We start from the raw sequence: 16,634 nt of genomic DNA, 5'->3' as shown, positions 1-16,634 counted from the left end.
TGGCACAAAAAGAACCAGTAAAGAACTCTTCTATTATCGGCTGCTTGTCTGGACCTCAGGAGTTAAATGGTAAGTGGTAAGATGCCAGGCTGCATTTACTCATAACAAGCAAACGAGAAGGAAGAAGAGGCTTGTCATTACCCAGGAAGGAAGAAAGACACGTATTCTATAATTATAATAATAATAATAATAATAATAACCATTCCTACAGTATAATACACTGTATTACATATAATAATATAACAATGTAAAAATGACCATAAAATGAATAATGATAACCGTCCAGGCGTGAGAATATGATTCCTCGCAGCGTTCCTTCTATTCCTGGCACGGTTTATGTAACAGTCAGATGGGAATTGGAGCCCCCCCCCCCCATCGCATCCACCCCCTACGTCTACAAGAAAGGCAGAGCTGCTCACTTTGCTACAGAGGCAACTGAGACGGGTCTGAGGGAAGCAGCAGCGCCTGGAAGGAACCGCACAGACACAATGGAGGAACAGGCTGATATGAAGCAGCTCTCCGGCTACAACGAGGACCTCCAGCATAAGGTGTGTATCACCACACATACAGATCATGATATACTCTGTAGCTGCGGGGTTCTGCCTTATGATTATGTCATCATCATAAATAAGATATAGTAAAATACATTTGCACATCACAGTAATTGTAAGATGAAGTTCTTGGGGTGGAAAAATGTGAGAACGGATGAATAAGGCGTGTGTGCGAGGGAACGCTCCCATGTTTAAAAACATAGTCTCCCCATAGCAAAACTTAGTATGGACCCCACTCAGTATGGACCCCACTTAGTATGGACCCCACCCAGTTTCCCAGTACACATGCGCCAATCTCTCCCAGGCAATGCAGGAAGCAAAGTGCCAAGTGAGAAATTTACAGTTTTTTTTATTAAGTGGAAGAAATTTTAGTTAAAAGGGTAACTGTCATATTTTCATTAAAAAAAAAACTATTTTAGCATAGGTTACTGCAGCAGCAGCATTATGCATAAAGCAATCTTTAGTTTCTTCACTTACCACTGTTTTCCTTGAGTTTTCCCCTGGCTGTTTTGAAACCTACATTATGAGGATCTTCTCAATATGGCTCCTCTGCCAGGTCTCTGAGGCCAAAACTGCTTTCCCTTAGGTCACATACAAACTTGCTGTAGCCAGCAGCTTCCTGCCAGCCAATCAGATTGGATTACTGAGAGACACACCTCCTCACTCTAAAGCCTAATGGAGGCAGATGAGACAGATCAGCCATAGCAACGGTCTTTTAACCCTTAGGCTACCAGCGCCATACATGTACGGCGCTGGTGCGATGAGTAAACATGACGGCCACTCACACGTGCAGCGGGCGTCATGGCCGGCAGATCTCTGCTGTTTCATACAGCAGAGACCTGCGGCTAATTACCGCGACCGGCAATAATGCCGATTGCGGTAATTAAATGCTTTAGATGCCGTGATCAAGTGAGATCACGGCACCTAAATGCACAAAAACCCGGAAGCTCGCGCTTCTGGGTTTCCTACCTATGCCCCGTGTTTCCAATCCGGGCATAGATAGTTGCGCTGAATACTGGTAGCTTTACTGAGTAAGCTAGCAGTATTCAAACTGCAATTCTTATTTTGGACACAAGATGGCAGGCCAGGATAAGAAATGAGCAAAAGAGAGCAAAATAAGCTAATAATAAATTCCTGATAAACCGACATTTAAAATTTTTTTAAAAATGTAATAAGCTCATATATGAGGCACATAATGGTCACAAAAAAAAGTAAAAAAATATATAAAAGTTTAAATCACCCCCCTTTCCGTATAATTAAAAAATAAATACCTAAATAACAATAAATATAAACATCATGGGTATCACTGTGACCGAAAATGGCCACACTATTAAAATAGAGAAAAAACATTTCCAATACATCAAATGGCGTAATGGAAAAAAGGGTCAAAATGGCCAATTTGCCATTTTTTCATTGCTGCTCTTACACAAAATTTTTAATAAAATATGATCAAAAAGTCACGCATACTCCAAAAATGGTATTAATTAAAAATACAGATTGTTCTGCAAAAAATGAGCCCCTATACAGCTCAGTAGACATAAGTATAAGAAAGTTATGGGGGTCAGAATATGGTGATATAAAAAAAGAAATTCTCCAAAGTTTACATTTATTTTTACACTATTTAGACATAAAGAACCTATACATATGGGGTATCGTTATAATCGTACTGACCCAGAGAGTGAAGGGCATGGGTCAGTTTTGCCGTAAACAAAATGCCGTGGGAACAAAACCCGTAAAACGGTGGAGGGATTGCGTTTTTTTCCAATTTCATCCCAATTGGAATTTTTTTTACCGCTTCCCACAACATTTTATGCCATAAATAATGGTGGCATTAGAAAGTACAACTTGTCCCGCAAAAAATAAGCCCTCATACAGCTATGTGACCGGAAAAATAAAAAGTTATGGCTCACGGAAAATAGGGAAGAAAAATGAAAACGCAAAAATAAAATAAAAACTCCGGTATCCAAAGGGTAAAGAGAGCAGTGGATTGCTCTCCATTCAGAATGCATGGGGATAAAACGGATCAGTTATTTTACGGTATTCAGCCCCTAGGACGGAACTCAGTGCCGGAAAAGAATAACGCTGGTATGAAAGTACCCTTACTCAGGTACACATGCCTAGCTCTAATAAACTAGCAAATAAATAAAAAATATGACGGTTATCCTTTAAGAAAATTGTAATTAAGAACAGACACTTTTGGCCTCGCCCATTTTATCAGTCAGCTAAATGTGACCTGTGACCAATCATCTGGCACTCAGCATACTGTACTTATCTATGTATTTACACCAGACAAGTGATATAACGATATATATTATATAATATATAAAATAATAATAATATAAATATACTATATTAGATTCTAATATATTAGAAAATTGGCTACCCTCAGCCACCACTAGGGGGAGCTTGGTGCATAGGAATTGATACCATTGTCTAGGAGCTATAATAATCTGTTTGTACTGAGCTCCCCCTAGTGGTGGCTGAATGAAAATGAAGGATTCTGGAAATGATGAAGGAGTTTGGTGTTGGACTCCCCCTACCCCCATAGCAGTTGCATGGTTTGCCTCCATGGAGGGAGCCCCACTGTTCCTGCCCCTATTGATAGGAGTCGTAGTGTGGTGAACAGCAGTCTGTCGTTGACTGTGTGCTGAAGTAGGAGCCCCATTCCAGAAGTCCTAATTTTAAGGCCTCCTGCACACGAACGTGTGCGCCTCGTGGTCGTGCCACAATGCACGAACACCGTCTGTGGGGCAGCTGCAGCGGATCGCGGACCCATTCACTTTAATGGGTCCGCGATCCGGCCGTTCCGAAAAAAGATAGGACATGTTCTATCTTTTTGCGAAACGGAAGTACGGGATGAAACCCCACGGAAACACTCCGTAGTGCTTCCGTAGGGTTCCGTTCCGTGCTTCCGTCCCGCACCATTCCGCATCTCTGGATTTGCAGACCCATTGAAGTGAACGGCACCCGTGTATTGCGGATCCGCAAATGCGGTCCGCAATACGGCAACGGGGCGCACACCTTCGTGTGCAGGAGGCTTAAGGAGAACTCCGCACTCCAATATGGTGAAGACAATCCAATTTATGCAACTTTTCAGTCCGTGCACAGACCCATAGGACTGTTTGCCATTGTACTTAGTCCTGAATTTTCCGGCAAATCCTGTTTGTTCCATGCAAAAAAAAGGGCAGGACTAATGCAAACCTCACCTAGAATGGGCGTTCCATGCCAGGGATCGGGGCTTAATAACTGGTCGCTAGGATATGCTATTAATGTCAGATAGGTACAATTCCCACCTCTGCGACCCACTCCGACCTCCAGAACGGGTCCCTCAAAGTAAAGGGAGACCACACCGCGCATGACGACCACCCTCTGTTCGCCGCTATGGGAGTTCCGAAAATAGCTGAGCGCGGGATTACCGACAGTCCCGAATTTTCAGACAGTCCAGGCAAATTCGGGCTGTGCTCCCCACAATCATGTATTTCTGGGATGCACCTTTGAAGGGATTGTTCAGGATTAGAAAAACATGGCTGCTTTCATCCTAACAGCGCCACCCCTGTCCACAGGCCGTGCATGGTATTGCAGCTCAGCTCTATTGAAGTGAATAGGGCTGATCTGCAATACTGCACATGGCCTGTGGACAGGGGTGGCGCTGTTTTGTAAAGGAAAAAAATTATGTATATCCCTGACAATCCCAACATGGATTCCTGAGCTTTTCGTTCTAATACGGTTTCTCTACTCACCTATATTTTTCCTTCTGCTTTGAATTAGACAATTCTGGTAGGAGACAGCGCGGTGGGGAAGACCTCCTTGCTTGTGCAGTTTGACCAGGGCAAATTTATCCCGGGATCGTTTACATCTACAGTGGGCATAGGATTCACGGTAAGAGAAGTTTTTATTTTTTAGGGGGTCGGAAAACTCCTTTAGAGCTCATGCACACAGATCCAGACCCATCCAACATGTTCTAGGCACGGACAGAAACTACAGAGCGCTTCCATGGGGTTCCTTGCCTCCGTTCCGCACCGATATTGCGGATTCACTTGATGCGGGGTGCACACGGCCGGTGCCCGCATATTGCGGACCTGTTGTTTGCGGGCCGCAATACGGTCACGGCCAAAGAAAGGCCCTTAGGCTGGATTCACACCTAGTTTTTGGGGGACACCAGGAAATTCGTAGATTATTTTTTGTCACTTTTTTGACCTGTCTTTTTTTCCCGGGTGAATTGTTCTCTATAAAGAAGAGTATGGGAAAAACCTTACCCTGAACATGCTGAATTTTGAAGAAAAAAAACATGGACTCAAAAAGTGCAATGCAAGTGAAGAGAAATGACACAAAAACACAAAAACGTATTGTTTGTAGGGAATACAGCTCCCTCCATTCAGGTCTATGGAGGTTATGGGGAAAAAAACGCTAGGTCTCATGCACATGAACGTATTTTCTTTCCGTGTCCGTTCTGTTTTTTTTTGCGGACCATCTCCAGAACCATTTATTTCAATGGGTCCGCAAAAAAAAAAAACTGAAGTTACTCCGTGTGCATTACGTTTCCCTATATCCTTTCCGCAAAAAAATAGAACATGTCCTATTATTGTCTGCATTACGGACAAGGATAGGACTGTTCTATGAAGGGCCAGCTGTTCCGCAAAATACGGAATGTACACGGTCGCCATCTGTATTATTTGCAGATCCGTTTTTTGAGGCCCGCGTCGTGTGCATGAGCCCTAAAGGGCATCTGTCAGCAGATTTGTACCTATGACACTGGCTGACCTGTTGGCAGCTGAAGACATCTGTGTTGGTGCCATGTTCATATGTGTCCGCATTGCTGAGAAAAATTATGTCTTATTATATGCAAATGAGCCTCTAAGAGCAACGGGGGCGTTGCTGTTACACCTAGCGGCTCTGCTCTCTCTGCAACTGCCGCGTCCTCTGCACTTTAAGGCTACGTTTACACAACGACATTTGTCGCGCGACATTTTGTTGCACACTAATGTCGCGCGACAATTTTTATAATGGCAGTCTATGGTGTCGCACTGCAACATGCAACATGCTGCGACTGCATCTCGAATGGATTTTTTGCGACTGTCGCGTCACAGTCGCAGCATGTCGCATGTTGCAGTGTAGACCTAGCCTTATTGACTTTGAGGGCGCGGCAGTTGCAGAGAGAGTAGAGCGTAGGTGTAATAGTAACGCCCCCGTTGCTCCTAGAAGCTAATTTGCATATATTAAAACCTAATTTTTCTCAGCAATGCGGACACTTATGAACATGGGACCAACACAGATGCCTTCAGCTGCCAACAGGTCAGCCAGTGTCATAGGTACAAAACTGCTGACAGATGCCCTTTAAAATGTAGTATACAATTCTATGTACAGTCTGGAGCTTCTGTTTTTTCCGGCACCAAAAACTGCAAAACCCTCAAAAGCACACACAAAAAAATCCCCAGGTCTGGTTTTACTTCTGCTAGATGTTATCCAGGAAATCATTCACCAGACCAGCCGGAGGCACCCGACCGAGTCCTGCAGCCAACCATGACCAAAGTCACAGGGAAGGGGGGGGGCGCTATAGGTAAAACTGTACCACTTAGTGTGCCAGAATCTGCCGTCACCTCTCTTGACATGTCTGTTCTAGTAAATACCAAAGAAATAACAGTTCTGGAGCATCTTTTCATAGAGCTCCTCTGTTATTCCTCCTGGAAATGTATGAATAAATGAACAACTGGGCGTTACTGTGCCCTTGTCAGTAAGGTTGTCTTCCTACGCAGTCTGACGCGGTTTAACCGGTGACAGACTGTGCAGGGAACCGCCTGGTAACATCCAGATGTCGATTTATGCATACATTTCCAGGAGGAATAACAGAGGAATGGTATAACATAGACTCATAAGAATAGATGCTCCAGAATTATTATTATATGGGGAATACAATTCTTTACTGAACCAGACATGTCAGGAGAGGGGACGGCTCCTCTTTACAGTCCTGGCTGACAGATATAAATCCGTTTTTTCCGTTTTTCTTTCTTTTTTCCATCCTGTGTGATCACATCCGTCAGACAGCCGTTAGATAGCAGATATGTATGCCGCTGGTTGTCTTATGTGTTTCTCAGATGTGTATCACCCTGTCAGGCCCACAACAGCGGTCTGTTAAGGAGTATGGAGGGTCGCAGGGGTCATGGGGCCCTACAAATAAGGGGGCCCGTCCCCAAGCAGTTATTGATGACGATGAAGGATTGAACTGCGGGCTATGGAAAATTTAGACTGGGTTCATGCGATGGATTGACCAATGTAAAAATCCATTGTGGATTATGGTCCCTGCTGCAATTTTCCGATTTAAATGCGGCAGATCCGTCCACGGTTTTCAATCGGCAAATTCGGGAGCAGAGCTGCCACAATTTCTGTGTACATTATCCCTGTTCTGTGACATCACTGTGTGTATTATCCCTGTTCTGTGACATCACTGTGTGTATTATCCCTGTACTGTGACATCACTGTGTGTATTATCCCTGTACTGTGACATCACTGTATTATCCTGTACTGTGACATCACTGTGTACATTATCCCTGTACTGTGACATCACTGTATTATCCTGTACTGTGACATCACTGTGTGCATTATCCCTGTACTGTGACATCACTGTGTGACATCACTGTATTATCCCTGTACTGTGACATCACTGTATTATCCCTGTACTGTGACATCACTGTATTATCCTGTACTGTGACATCACTGTGTGTATTATCCCTGTACTGTGACATCACTGTATTATCCCTGTACTGTGACTTCACTGTGTGCATTATTTCTGTACTGTGACATCACTGTGTACATTATCCCTGTACTGTGACATCACTGTGTGCATTATCCCTGTACTGTGACATTACTGTGTGTATTATCCCTGTACTATGACATCACTGTGTGTATTATCCCTGTACTGTGACATCACTGTATTATCCCTGTACTGTGACATCACTGTGTGCATTATCCCTGTACTGTGACATCACTGTATTATCCTGTACTGTGACATCACTGTGTGTATTATCCCTGTACTGTGACATCACTGTATTATCCCTGTACTGTGACATCACTGTATTATCCCTGTACTGTGACATCACTGTGTGTATTATCCCTGTACTGTGACATCACTGTGTGTATTATCTCTGTTCTGTGACATAACTGTGTGTATTATCCCTGTTCTGTGACATAACTGTGTGTATTATACCTGTTCTGTGACATCACTGTGTGCATTATTCCTGTACTGTGACATCACTGTGTACATTATCCCTGTACTGTGACATCACTTTGTGTATTATCCTGTACTGTGACATCACTGTGTGCATTATCCCTGTACTGTGACATTACTGTGTGTATTATCCCTGTACTATGACATCACTGTGTGTATTATCCCTGTACTGTGACATCACTGTATTATCCCTGTACTGTGACATCACTGTGTGCATTATCCCTGTACTGTGACATCACTGTATTATCCTGTACTGTGACATCACTGTTTGTATTATCCCTGTACTGTGACATCACTGTATTATCCCTGTACTGTGACATCACTGTGTGTATTATCTCTGTTCTGTGACATAACTGTGTGTATTATACCTGTTCTGTGACATCACTGTGTGCATTATTCCTGTACTGTGACATCACTGTGTACATTTTCCCTGTACTGTGACATCACTGTGTGTATTATCCTGTACTGTGACATCACTGTGTGCATTATTCCTGTACTGTGACATCACTGTGTGCATTATCCCTGTACTGTGACATCACTGTGTGCATTATCCCTGTACTGTGACATTACTGTGTGTATTATCCCTGTACTATGACATCACTGTGTGTATTATCCCTGTACTGTGACATCACTGTATTATCCCTGTACTGTGACATCACTGTGTGCATTATTCCTGTACTGTGACATCACTGTATTATCCTGTACTGTGACATCACTGTGTGTATTATCCCTGTACTGTGACATCACTGTATTATCCCTGTACTGTGACATCACTGTATTATCCCTGTACTGTGACATCACTGTGTGTATTATCTCTGTACTGTGACTTCACTGTGTGCATTATTCCTGTACTGTGACATCACTGTGTACATTATCCCTGTACTGTGACATCACTGTGTGCATTATCCCTGTACTGTGACATTACTGTGTGTATTATCCCTGTACTATGACATCACTGTGTGTATTATCCCTGTACTGTGACATCACTGTATTATCCCTGTACTGTGACATCACTGTGTGCATTATCCCTGTACTGTGACATCACTGTATTATCCTGTACTGTGACATCACTGTGTGTATTATCCCTGTACTGTGACATCACTGTATTATCCCTGTACTGTGACATCACTGTGTGTATTATCTCTGTTCTGTGACATAACTGTGTGTATTATCCCTGTTCTGTGACATAACTGTGTGTATTATACCTGTTCTGTGACATCACTGTGTGCATTATTCCTGTACTGTGACATCACTGTGTACATTATCCCTGTACTGTGACATCACTGTGTGTATTATCCTGTACTGTGACATCACTGTGTGCATTATTCCTGTACTGTGACATCACTGTGTGCATTATCCATGTACTGTGACATCACTGTGTGCATTATCCCTGTACTGTGACATTACTGTGTGTATTATCCCTGTACTATGACATCACTGTGTGTATTATCCCTGTACTGTGACATCACTGTATTATCCCTGTACTGTGACATCACTGTGTGCATTATCCCTGTACTGTGACATCACTGTATTATCCTGTACTTTGACATCACTGTGTGTATTATCCCTGTACTGTGACATCACTGTATTATCCTGTATTGTGACATCACTGTGTGTATTATCTCTGTTCTGTGACATAACTGTGTGTATTATCCCTGTTCTGTGACATAACTGTGTGTATTATACCTGTTCTGTGACATCACTGTGTGCATTATTCCTGTACTGTGACATCACTGTGTACATTATCCCTGTACTGTGACATCACTGTGTGTATTATCCTGTACTGTGACATCACTGTGTGCATTATTCCTGTACTGTGACATCACTGTGTGCATTATCCCTGTACTGTGACATTACTGTGTGTATTATCCCTGTACTATGACATCACTGTATTATCCCTGTACTGTGACATCACTGTGTTTATTATCCTGTACTGTGACATCACTGTGTGTATTATCCCTGTACTGTGACATCACTGTGTGCATTATTCCTGTACTGTGACATCACTGTATTATCCTGTACTGTGACATCACTGTGTGTATTATCCCTGTACTGTGACATCACTGTATTATCGCTGTACTGTGACATCACTGTGTTTATTATCCCTGTACTGTGACATCACTGTGTGTATTATCCCTGTACTGTGACATCACTGTGTGCATTATTCCTGTACTGTGACATCACTGTGTGCATTATTCCTGTACTGTGACATCACTGTGTACATTATCCCTGTACTGTGACATCACTGTGTGTATTATCCCTGTACTGTGACATCACTGTGTGCATTATTCCTGTACTGTGACATCACTGTGTGCATTATTCCTGTACTGTGACATCACTGTGTACATTATCCCTGTACTGCGACATCACTGTGTGTATTATCCTGTACTGTGACATCACTGTGTGTATTATCCTGTACTGTGACATCACTGTGTGTATTATCCCTGTACTGTGACATCACTGTGTGCATTATTCCTGTACTGTGACATCACTGTATTATCCTGTACTGTGACATCACTGTGTGTATTATCCCTGTACTGTGACATCACTGTATTATCGCTGTACTGTGACATCACTGTGTTTATTATCCCTGTACTGTGACATCACTGTGTGTATTATCCCTGTACTGTGACATCACTGTGTGCATTATTCCTGTACTGTGACATCACTGTGTGCATTATTCCTGTACTGTGACATCACTGTGTACATTATCCCTGTACTGTGACATCACTGTGTGTATTATCCCTGTACTGTGACATCACTGTGTGCATTATTCCTGTACTGTGACATCACTGTGTGCATTATTCCTGTACTGTGACATCACTGTGTACATTATCCCTGTACTGCGACATCACTGTGTGTATTATCCTGTACTGTGACATCACTGTGTGCATTATTCCTGTACTGTGACATCACTGTGTGCATTATTCCTGTACTGTGACATCACTGTGTGCATTATCCCTGTACTGTGACATCACTGTGTGTATTATCCCTGTACTGTGACATCACTGTATTATCCCTGTACTGTGACATCACTGTGTGTATTATCTCTGTTCTGTGACATCACTGTGTGTATTATCCCTGTACTGTGACATCACTGTGTGTATTATCCCTGTACTGTGACATCACTGTGTGCATTATCCCTGTACTGTGACATCACTGTATTATCCCTGTACTGTGACATCACTGTGTGTATTATCTCTGTTCTGTGACATCACTGTGTGTATTATCCCTGTACTGTGACATCACTGTGTGTATTATCTCTGTTCTGTGACATAACTGTGTGTATGATATTTTTTTTTTGGCTGAATTCAGGCAAAACATGCAGTATTTTGCAGTGATTTCCCAGCAATAAGCCGCTATTTGTGTGTATAGACCCCAAGAGAAATCTCAGTTTTGACCTGGCCGCTGAACAGGATCACTTATGGCTGACGGTGCCGCTGCCGGCTCTCCGGTTCTCCCGGCCGCGCCGTTTACCTGGCTAGAGCAGTGACAATACATGACTGCTGCAGCCAATCACTGGATCAGCAGAACCGGACCGGTAGCACTGGATCTATTACCGCTCTGATCTATATTGAAGGCTATTCCCCATTGTTGCTGAAACCACATGAATCTAGTTTTAACTAAATTTTAAATAAGGCAACTGCATCAAAAACTGGGCAAAAAACACAGCATGCTTTTCTCAGTACCATCTGTATACACCCTAATGAGAACCTGCAGCTGGCCTGGCATTTCTGGCAGGCACCTTCTGACACTCAGCATTTGCACACAGTTTTATGCGAATTGCCACTATTTTAATAAGCTTCAGCTATGTTACTTAAGGAACCGCGGTAAAACCGCACCGTCTGAACATTCCCTGTGGCAGCGCCTGCGTTGCTCTCAGCCGTACAGGTGAGCTGACCGCAGGTGGCCGGATACACACAGGAGGCGGAGCCTCTCGCGGAGAAGCGCCTAATGGGCGGGGCCTAATTATAAAGCGGGCGGGGCATGGTAAAGCAACAAGCGACTAGTGGTAAGATTGTGGGCGGAGCATACCAAGGAGGCGGGCGCCGTCTCCTGACACCACGCCCACTCTATTGGAGTACGGGCGCAGTCTCCGCCCAGTTCCTGGTTCGTGTTTGGCTGTCACCCGGTAAGATGTCCGAGATGCTGAACGGCGAGTTGTCCGCTCCGCTCACCCGCCCGAAAATGAGCCGCTACCAGAGCTCCATCTACGACCTGACGTACAAGGTGCCGTATGCATGTACTTATCTACCTGTTTGTGGTCTGGGGGTCGGTGATGGCTGTGACCGGGGACGGCTTGTCTATGGCTACTGGTGTGGACCGGCAGAGTGGGGGTTAATCGTGAGACGGATGTTGCGGTTCGGCCACTTCTTATCTTTTGGCGGTCACGTGAGGAGCGGCAGTCATGTGTCACCCCCTGGTGTCCTGTCCACTGCCGCCCCTCCCCCCGGTACAGCTGTCATGCTGGGGCGGCAGGTAGGACTGCCAGCTGTGGGTGCTGTAGCCAGTGTATACATCTGGGTCTCACCTGCCTGCTGTGGCTTGTGTTGCTAAGCAACAACCCTTAAAGGATGACAACCCGAGCGTGCACTGATCAGTGAAGCTTGGTGCGGTCCACACTACAATGGGGATTTGTTATTTAAAAGCATGTTCAGTAAAAAAAACTAAAAAAAAACGTCAGACCCTTCTACACCTGGCCGGTGGTTGCTGCTGTCCTCCCGAACTCAGGACAGTGATACAGCTGAATACTGCTGTGGTTACGGTACTATGTGCGGCACTGTGGTATTAGGCTCTGCTGGGGCGGTATAGTACTGCAGGCCCCGCCTACTTCTGTTGTCCCTGCCTACTTGTCTTGCCCCATCTTGTGTCAATTTGGACTCCCCTATGGGGCCACTTTTTTTTTTCCAAGTCCACTTTTAAGTTCCCAATCTGCCCATGTCTGGGGTCTGTATAGATGGAGGGGGGTCTGGTCTGTATAGATGGAGGGGGGTCTGGTCTGTATAGATGGAGGGGGGTCTGGTCTGTATAGATGGGGGGGGGGGGCTGGTCTGTATAGATGGGGGGGGGGGTCTGGTCTGTATAGATGGGGGGGGGGGTCTGGTCTGTATAGATGGGGGGGGGGGGGGTCTGGTCTGGGGTCTGTTTAGTGGGGGGGGGTCTGGTCTGGGGTCTGTTTAGTGGGGGGGGTCTGGTCTGGGGTCTGTATAGATGGGGGGGGGGTCTGGTCTGTATAGATGGGGGGGGGTCTGGTCTGTATAGATGGAGGGGGGTCTGGTCTGTATAGATGGGGGGGGGGTCTGGTCTGTATAGATGGGGGGGGTCTGGTCTGTATAGATGGGGGGGGGGTCTAGTCTGTATAGATGGGGGGGTCTGGTCTGTATAGATGGGGGGGGTCTGGTCTGGGGTCTGTATAGATGGGGGGGGTCTGGTCTGGGGTCTGTATAGATGGGGGGGGGGTCTGGTCTGTATAGATGGGGGGGGGGTCTGGTCTGTATAGATGGGGGGGGGTCTAGTCTGTATAGATGGGGGGGTCTGGTCTGTATAGATGGGGGGGGGTCTGGTCTGGGGTCTGTATAGATGGGGGGGGTCTGGTCTGGGGTCTGTATAGATGGGGGGGGGGGTCTGGTCTGTATAGATGGAGGGGGGTCTGGTCTGTATAGATGGAGGGGGGTCTGGTCTGTATAGATGGGGGGGGGGTCTGGTCTGTATAGATGGGGGGGGGTCTGGTCTGTATAGATGGGGGGGGGTCTGGTCTGTATAGATGGGGGGGGGGTCTGGTCTGTATAGATGGGGGGGGTCTGGTCTGTATAGATGGGGGGGGGGTCTAGTCTGTATAGATGGGGGGGTCTGGTCTGTATAGATGGGGGGGGTCTGGTCTGGGGTCTGTATAGATGGGGGGGGGCTGGTCTGGGGTCTGTATAGATGGGGGGGGGGTCTGGTCTGTATAGATGGGGGGGGGGTCTGGTCTGTATAGATGGGGGGGGGGCTAGTCTGTATAGATGGGGGGGGCTGGTCTGTATAGATGGGGGGGGGTCTGGTCTGGGGTCTGTATAGATGGGGGGGGTCTGGTCTGGGGTCTGTATAGATGGGGGGGGGGGTCTGGTCTGTATAGATGGAGGGGGGTCTGGTCTGTATAGATGGGGGGGGGGTCTGGTCTGTATAGATGGGGGGGGTCTGGTCTGTATAGATGGGGGGGGGTCTAGTCTGTATAGATGGGGGGGTCTGGTCTGTATAGATGGGGGGGGTCTGGTCTGGGGTCTGTATAGATGGGGGGGGTCTGGTCTGGGGTCTGTATAGATGGGGGGGGGTCTGGTCTGTATAGATGGGGGGGGGGGTCTGGTCTGTATAGATGGGGGGGGGTCTAGTCTGTATAGATGGGGGGGTCTGGTCTGTATAGATGGGGGGGGGGCTGGTCTGGGGTCTGTATAGATGGGGGGGGTCTGGTCTGGGGTCTGTATAGATGGGGGGGGGGGTCTGGTCTGTATAGATGGAGGGGGGTCTGGTCTGTATAGATGGGGGGGGGGTCTGGTCTGTATAGATGGGGGGGGGTCTAGTCTGTATAGATGGGGGGGTCTGGTCTGTATAGATGGGGGGGGGTCTGGTCTGGGGTCTGTATAGATGGGGGGGGTCTGGTCTGGGGTCTGTATAGATGGGGGGGGGGTCTGGTCTGGGGTCTGTATAGATGGGGGGGGGGTCTGGTCTGGGGTCTGTATAGATGGGGGGGGGTCTGGTCTGGGGTCTGTATAGATGGGGGGGGGGGGTCTGGTCTGGGGTCTGTATAGATGGGGGGGGGGTCTGGTCTGGGGTCTGTATAGATGGGGGGGGGGGTCTGGTCTGGGGTCTGTATAGATGGGGGGGGGGTCTGGTCTGGGGTCTGTATAGATGGGGGGGGGGGTCTGGTCTGGGGTCTGTATAGATGGGGGGGGTCTGGTCTGGGGTCTGTATAGATGGGGGGGTCTGGTCTGGGGTCTGTATAGATGGGGGGGGTCTGTTCTAGGGTCTGTATAGATGGGGGGGGTCTGGTCTGTATAGATGGGGGGGTCTGGTCTAGGGTCTGTATAGATGGGGGGGTCTGGTCTGTATAGATGGGGGTTCTGTTTTGGGGTCTTTATAGATGGGGTCTGTATGAATAGGGGTCTGTATAGATGGGGGGGGGGTCTGTTCTAGGGTCTGTATAGATGGGGGGGGGTCTGGTCTGTATAGATGGGGGGTCTGGTCTAGGGTCTGTATAGATGGGGGGGTCTGGTCTGTATAGATGGGGGTTCTGTTTTGGGGTCTTTATAGATGGGGTCTGTATGAATAGGGGTCTGTATAGATGGTCTGTATAGATGGGGTTTCTTTTTTGGGGTCTATCGATGGGGGTCTTGTATGGGGCCTGTATAGATGAGGATTTTGGTTTGGAGTCTATTGATGGGGCTGTGGTCTGAGGTCTATATAGAGGGTGTAGGATTGGTCTGGTCTGGGGGTCTGTATAGATGGGGGTTCTGGTTTGGAGTATATAGATGGGGTCTGTATAAACAGGAGTATGGTCTGGGGACTGTATAGATGGGGGCTGTGGTCTGAGATCTATATAGAGGGGGTGGTATTGGTTGGCTCTGCGGTCTATATAGATGGGCGGGTCTGGTCTGGAGTCTGTATAGATGGGGGTTCTGTTATTGGGTCTGTATTGATAGGGGTCTGAGGTCTGTATAGATGGGGGCATCTGATCTGTGGTCTATATAAAAGGCAGGGGGGGCTATATCTCTTTAGCGTCTAGGGCTATCCCCCCGGCATGCAGATGTTCTCTAGATGGAGAGGGGATAAGCTGCTGCCAGACACCTCTCATGTTCAAACCTGCATTTGCAACATGTTGCAGTGTCTTGCTGGAAGATCCCATCCGCCCCAAGGAAGACCATCAGCATGTATGGGTCTATGTGATTTGCAAGGATGGATTCGTACCCAAATCGGTGGAGATAGAGTGCCTTCCACGTGGATGAGTGGACCCAGAGAATGCCACCAACATTCCCCAGACCATAACGCTGCCACCACCAGCTTGTGTTCTTCCAGAAATTGGTGCAGGGTGTTTCTTCTGTTTCTCGCCTAACACGCCAACGTCCATCCGTTCCACAAAGCAGAAAACGTGACTCATTGGAGAAGACAACCCTTTACCAATCAGTGGAGGTCCAATTTCGATACTGCCATGAAAATTGAAGTTTTTTCTGCCAATGCAACTTCTTTAGCAGAGGGGCAGTGACCATCTGTCTGCTCTGGAGCCCCATAGACAGTAGGGCAACTCTTGTGTTAGATACACGTCTGGTAGCCCCCTGGTTCATTTTGGAGGTGACCTACTCCACTATAGCATGTTGGTCTGCTCTCGCGCACTTTTGGAGCCAACGGTCACCTCACATCAATGGCGCGTGGTGCTTCGCAGTTTTCACGTTTCTCCACTCACCATACACTTTCACCACAGCAGCTCGAGAACATTTCACACTGTGCAGTTTCAGAAATACCGCCACCCTCTGCGGTATTTTTGCAACTCTAATAAATCGCCCTATTACCCATGACAAAAACGAGGGTTATGTGTGCAGGCAGACTATCACACACCTTGTATACCCACCGAGCCACCTCAGCACACAGGCCTTCCTTCATGGCCTACACACTGCTGACGTCGAAAGTAGGAAGTGGTCAGAATAATGAGACTTTATGATGTGGTCCACTGGTTGTTTGATGGTACTCCAATTTAGAAGACGCTCAAGCTGGTGGCGGTACTCCAACCCCACATCCAACTGCCATTTCCTAAAGGGTGCAGCACATGTCGATCACAATCTGATGGCTGTGCGGCTTTCGAATCCGATTTTTTTTTAATTGACGCACAATTT

General features: G+C 46.8%; 1 protein-coding gene across 3 annotated transcripts in view; it reads left to right on the top strand.

The window, feature by feature from the left end:
• The first annotated feature begins 400 nt into the window (after positions 1–400).
• RAB37 (RAB37, member RAS oncogene family) overlaps positions 401–16,634 on the top strand; it is a 51,695-nt gene continuing 35,461 nt past the window's right edge. For 2 of the 3 annotated variants that reach the window (XM_040435723.1, XM_040435721.1), the window contains exons 1-2: positions 401–548; positions 4,320–4,430. In XM_040435723.1, coding sequence (XP_040291657.1) covers positions 489–548; positions 4,320–4,430 — 171 coding nt within the window. In that variant the 5' untranslated portion in view covers positions 401–488. Of the gene's footprint in view, positions 549–4,319; positions 4,431–11,879; positions 12,004–16,634 lie in introns of those variants that run through there. The other variant, XM_040435722.1, reaches the window with a different exon arrangement.

This window comes from Bufo bufo, chromosome 6 (assembly GCF_905171765.1).
Source record: "Bufo bufo chromosome 6, aBufBuf1.1, whole genome shotgun sequence".
Classification (NCBI taxonomy): domain Eukaryota; kingdom Metazoa; phylum Chordata; class Amphibia; order Anura; family Bufonidae; genus Bufo; species Bufo bufo.
This window is presented reverse-complemented; position numbering and strand designations above follow the sequence as displayed.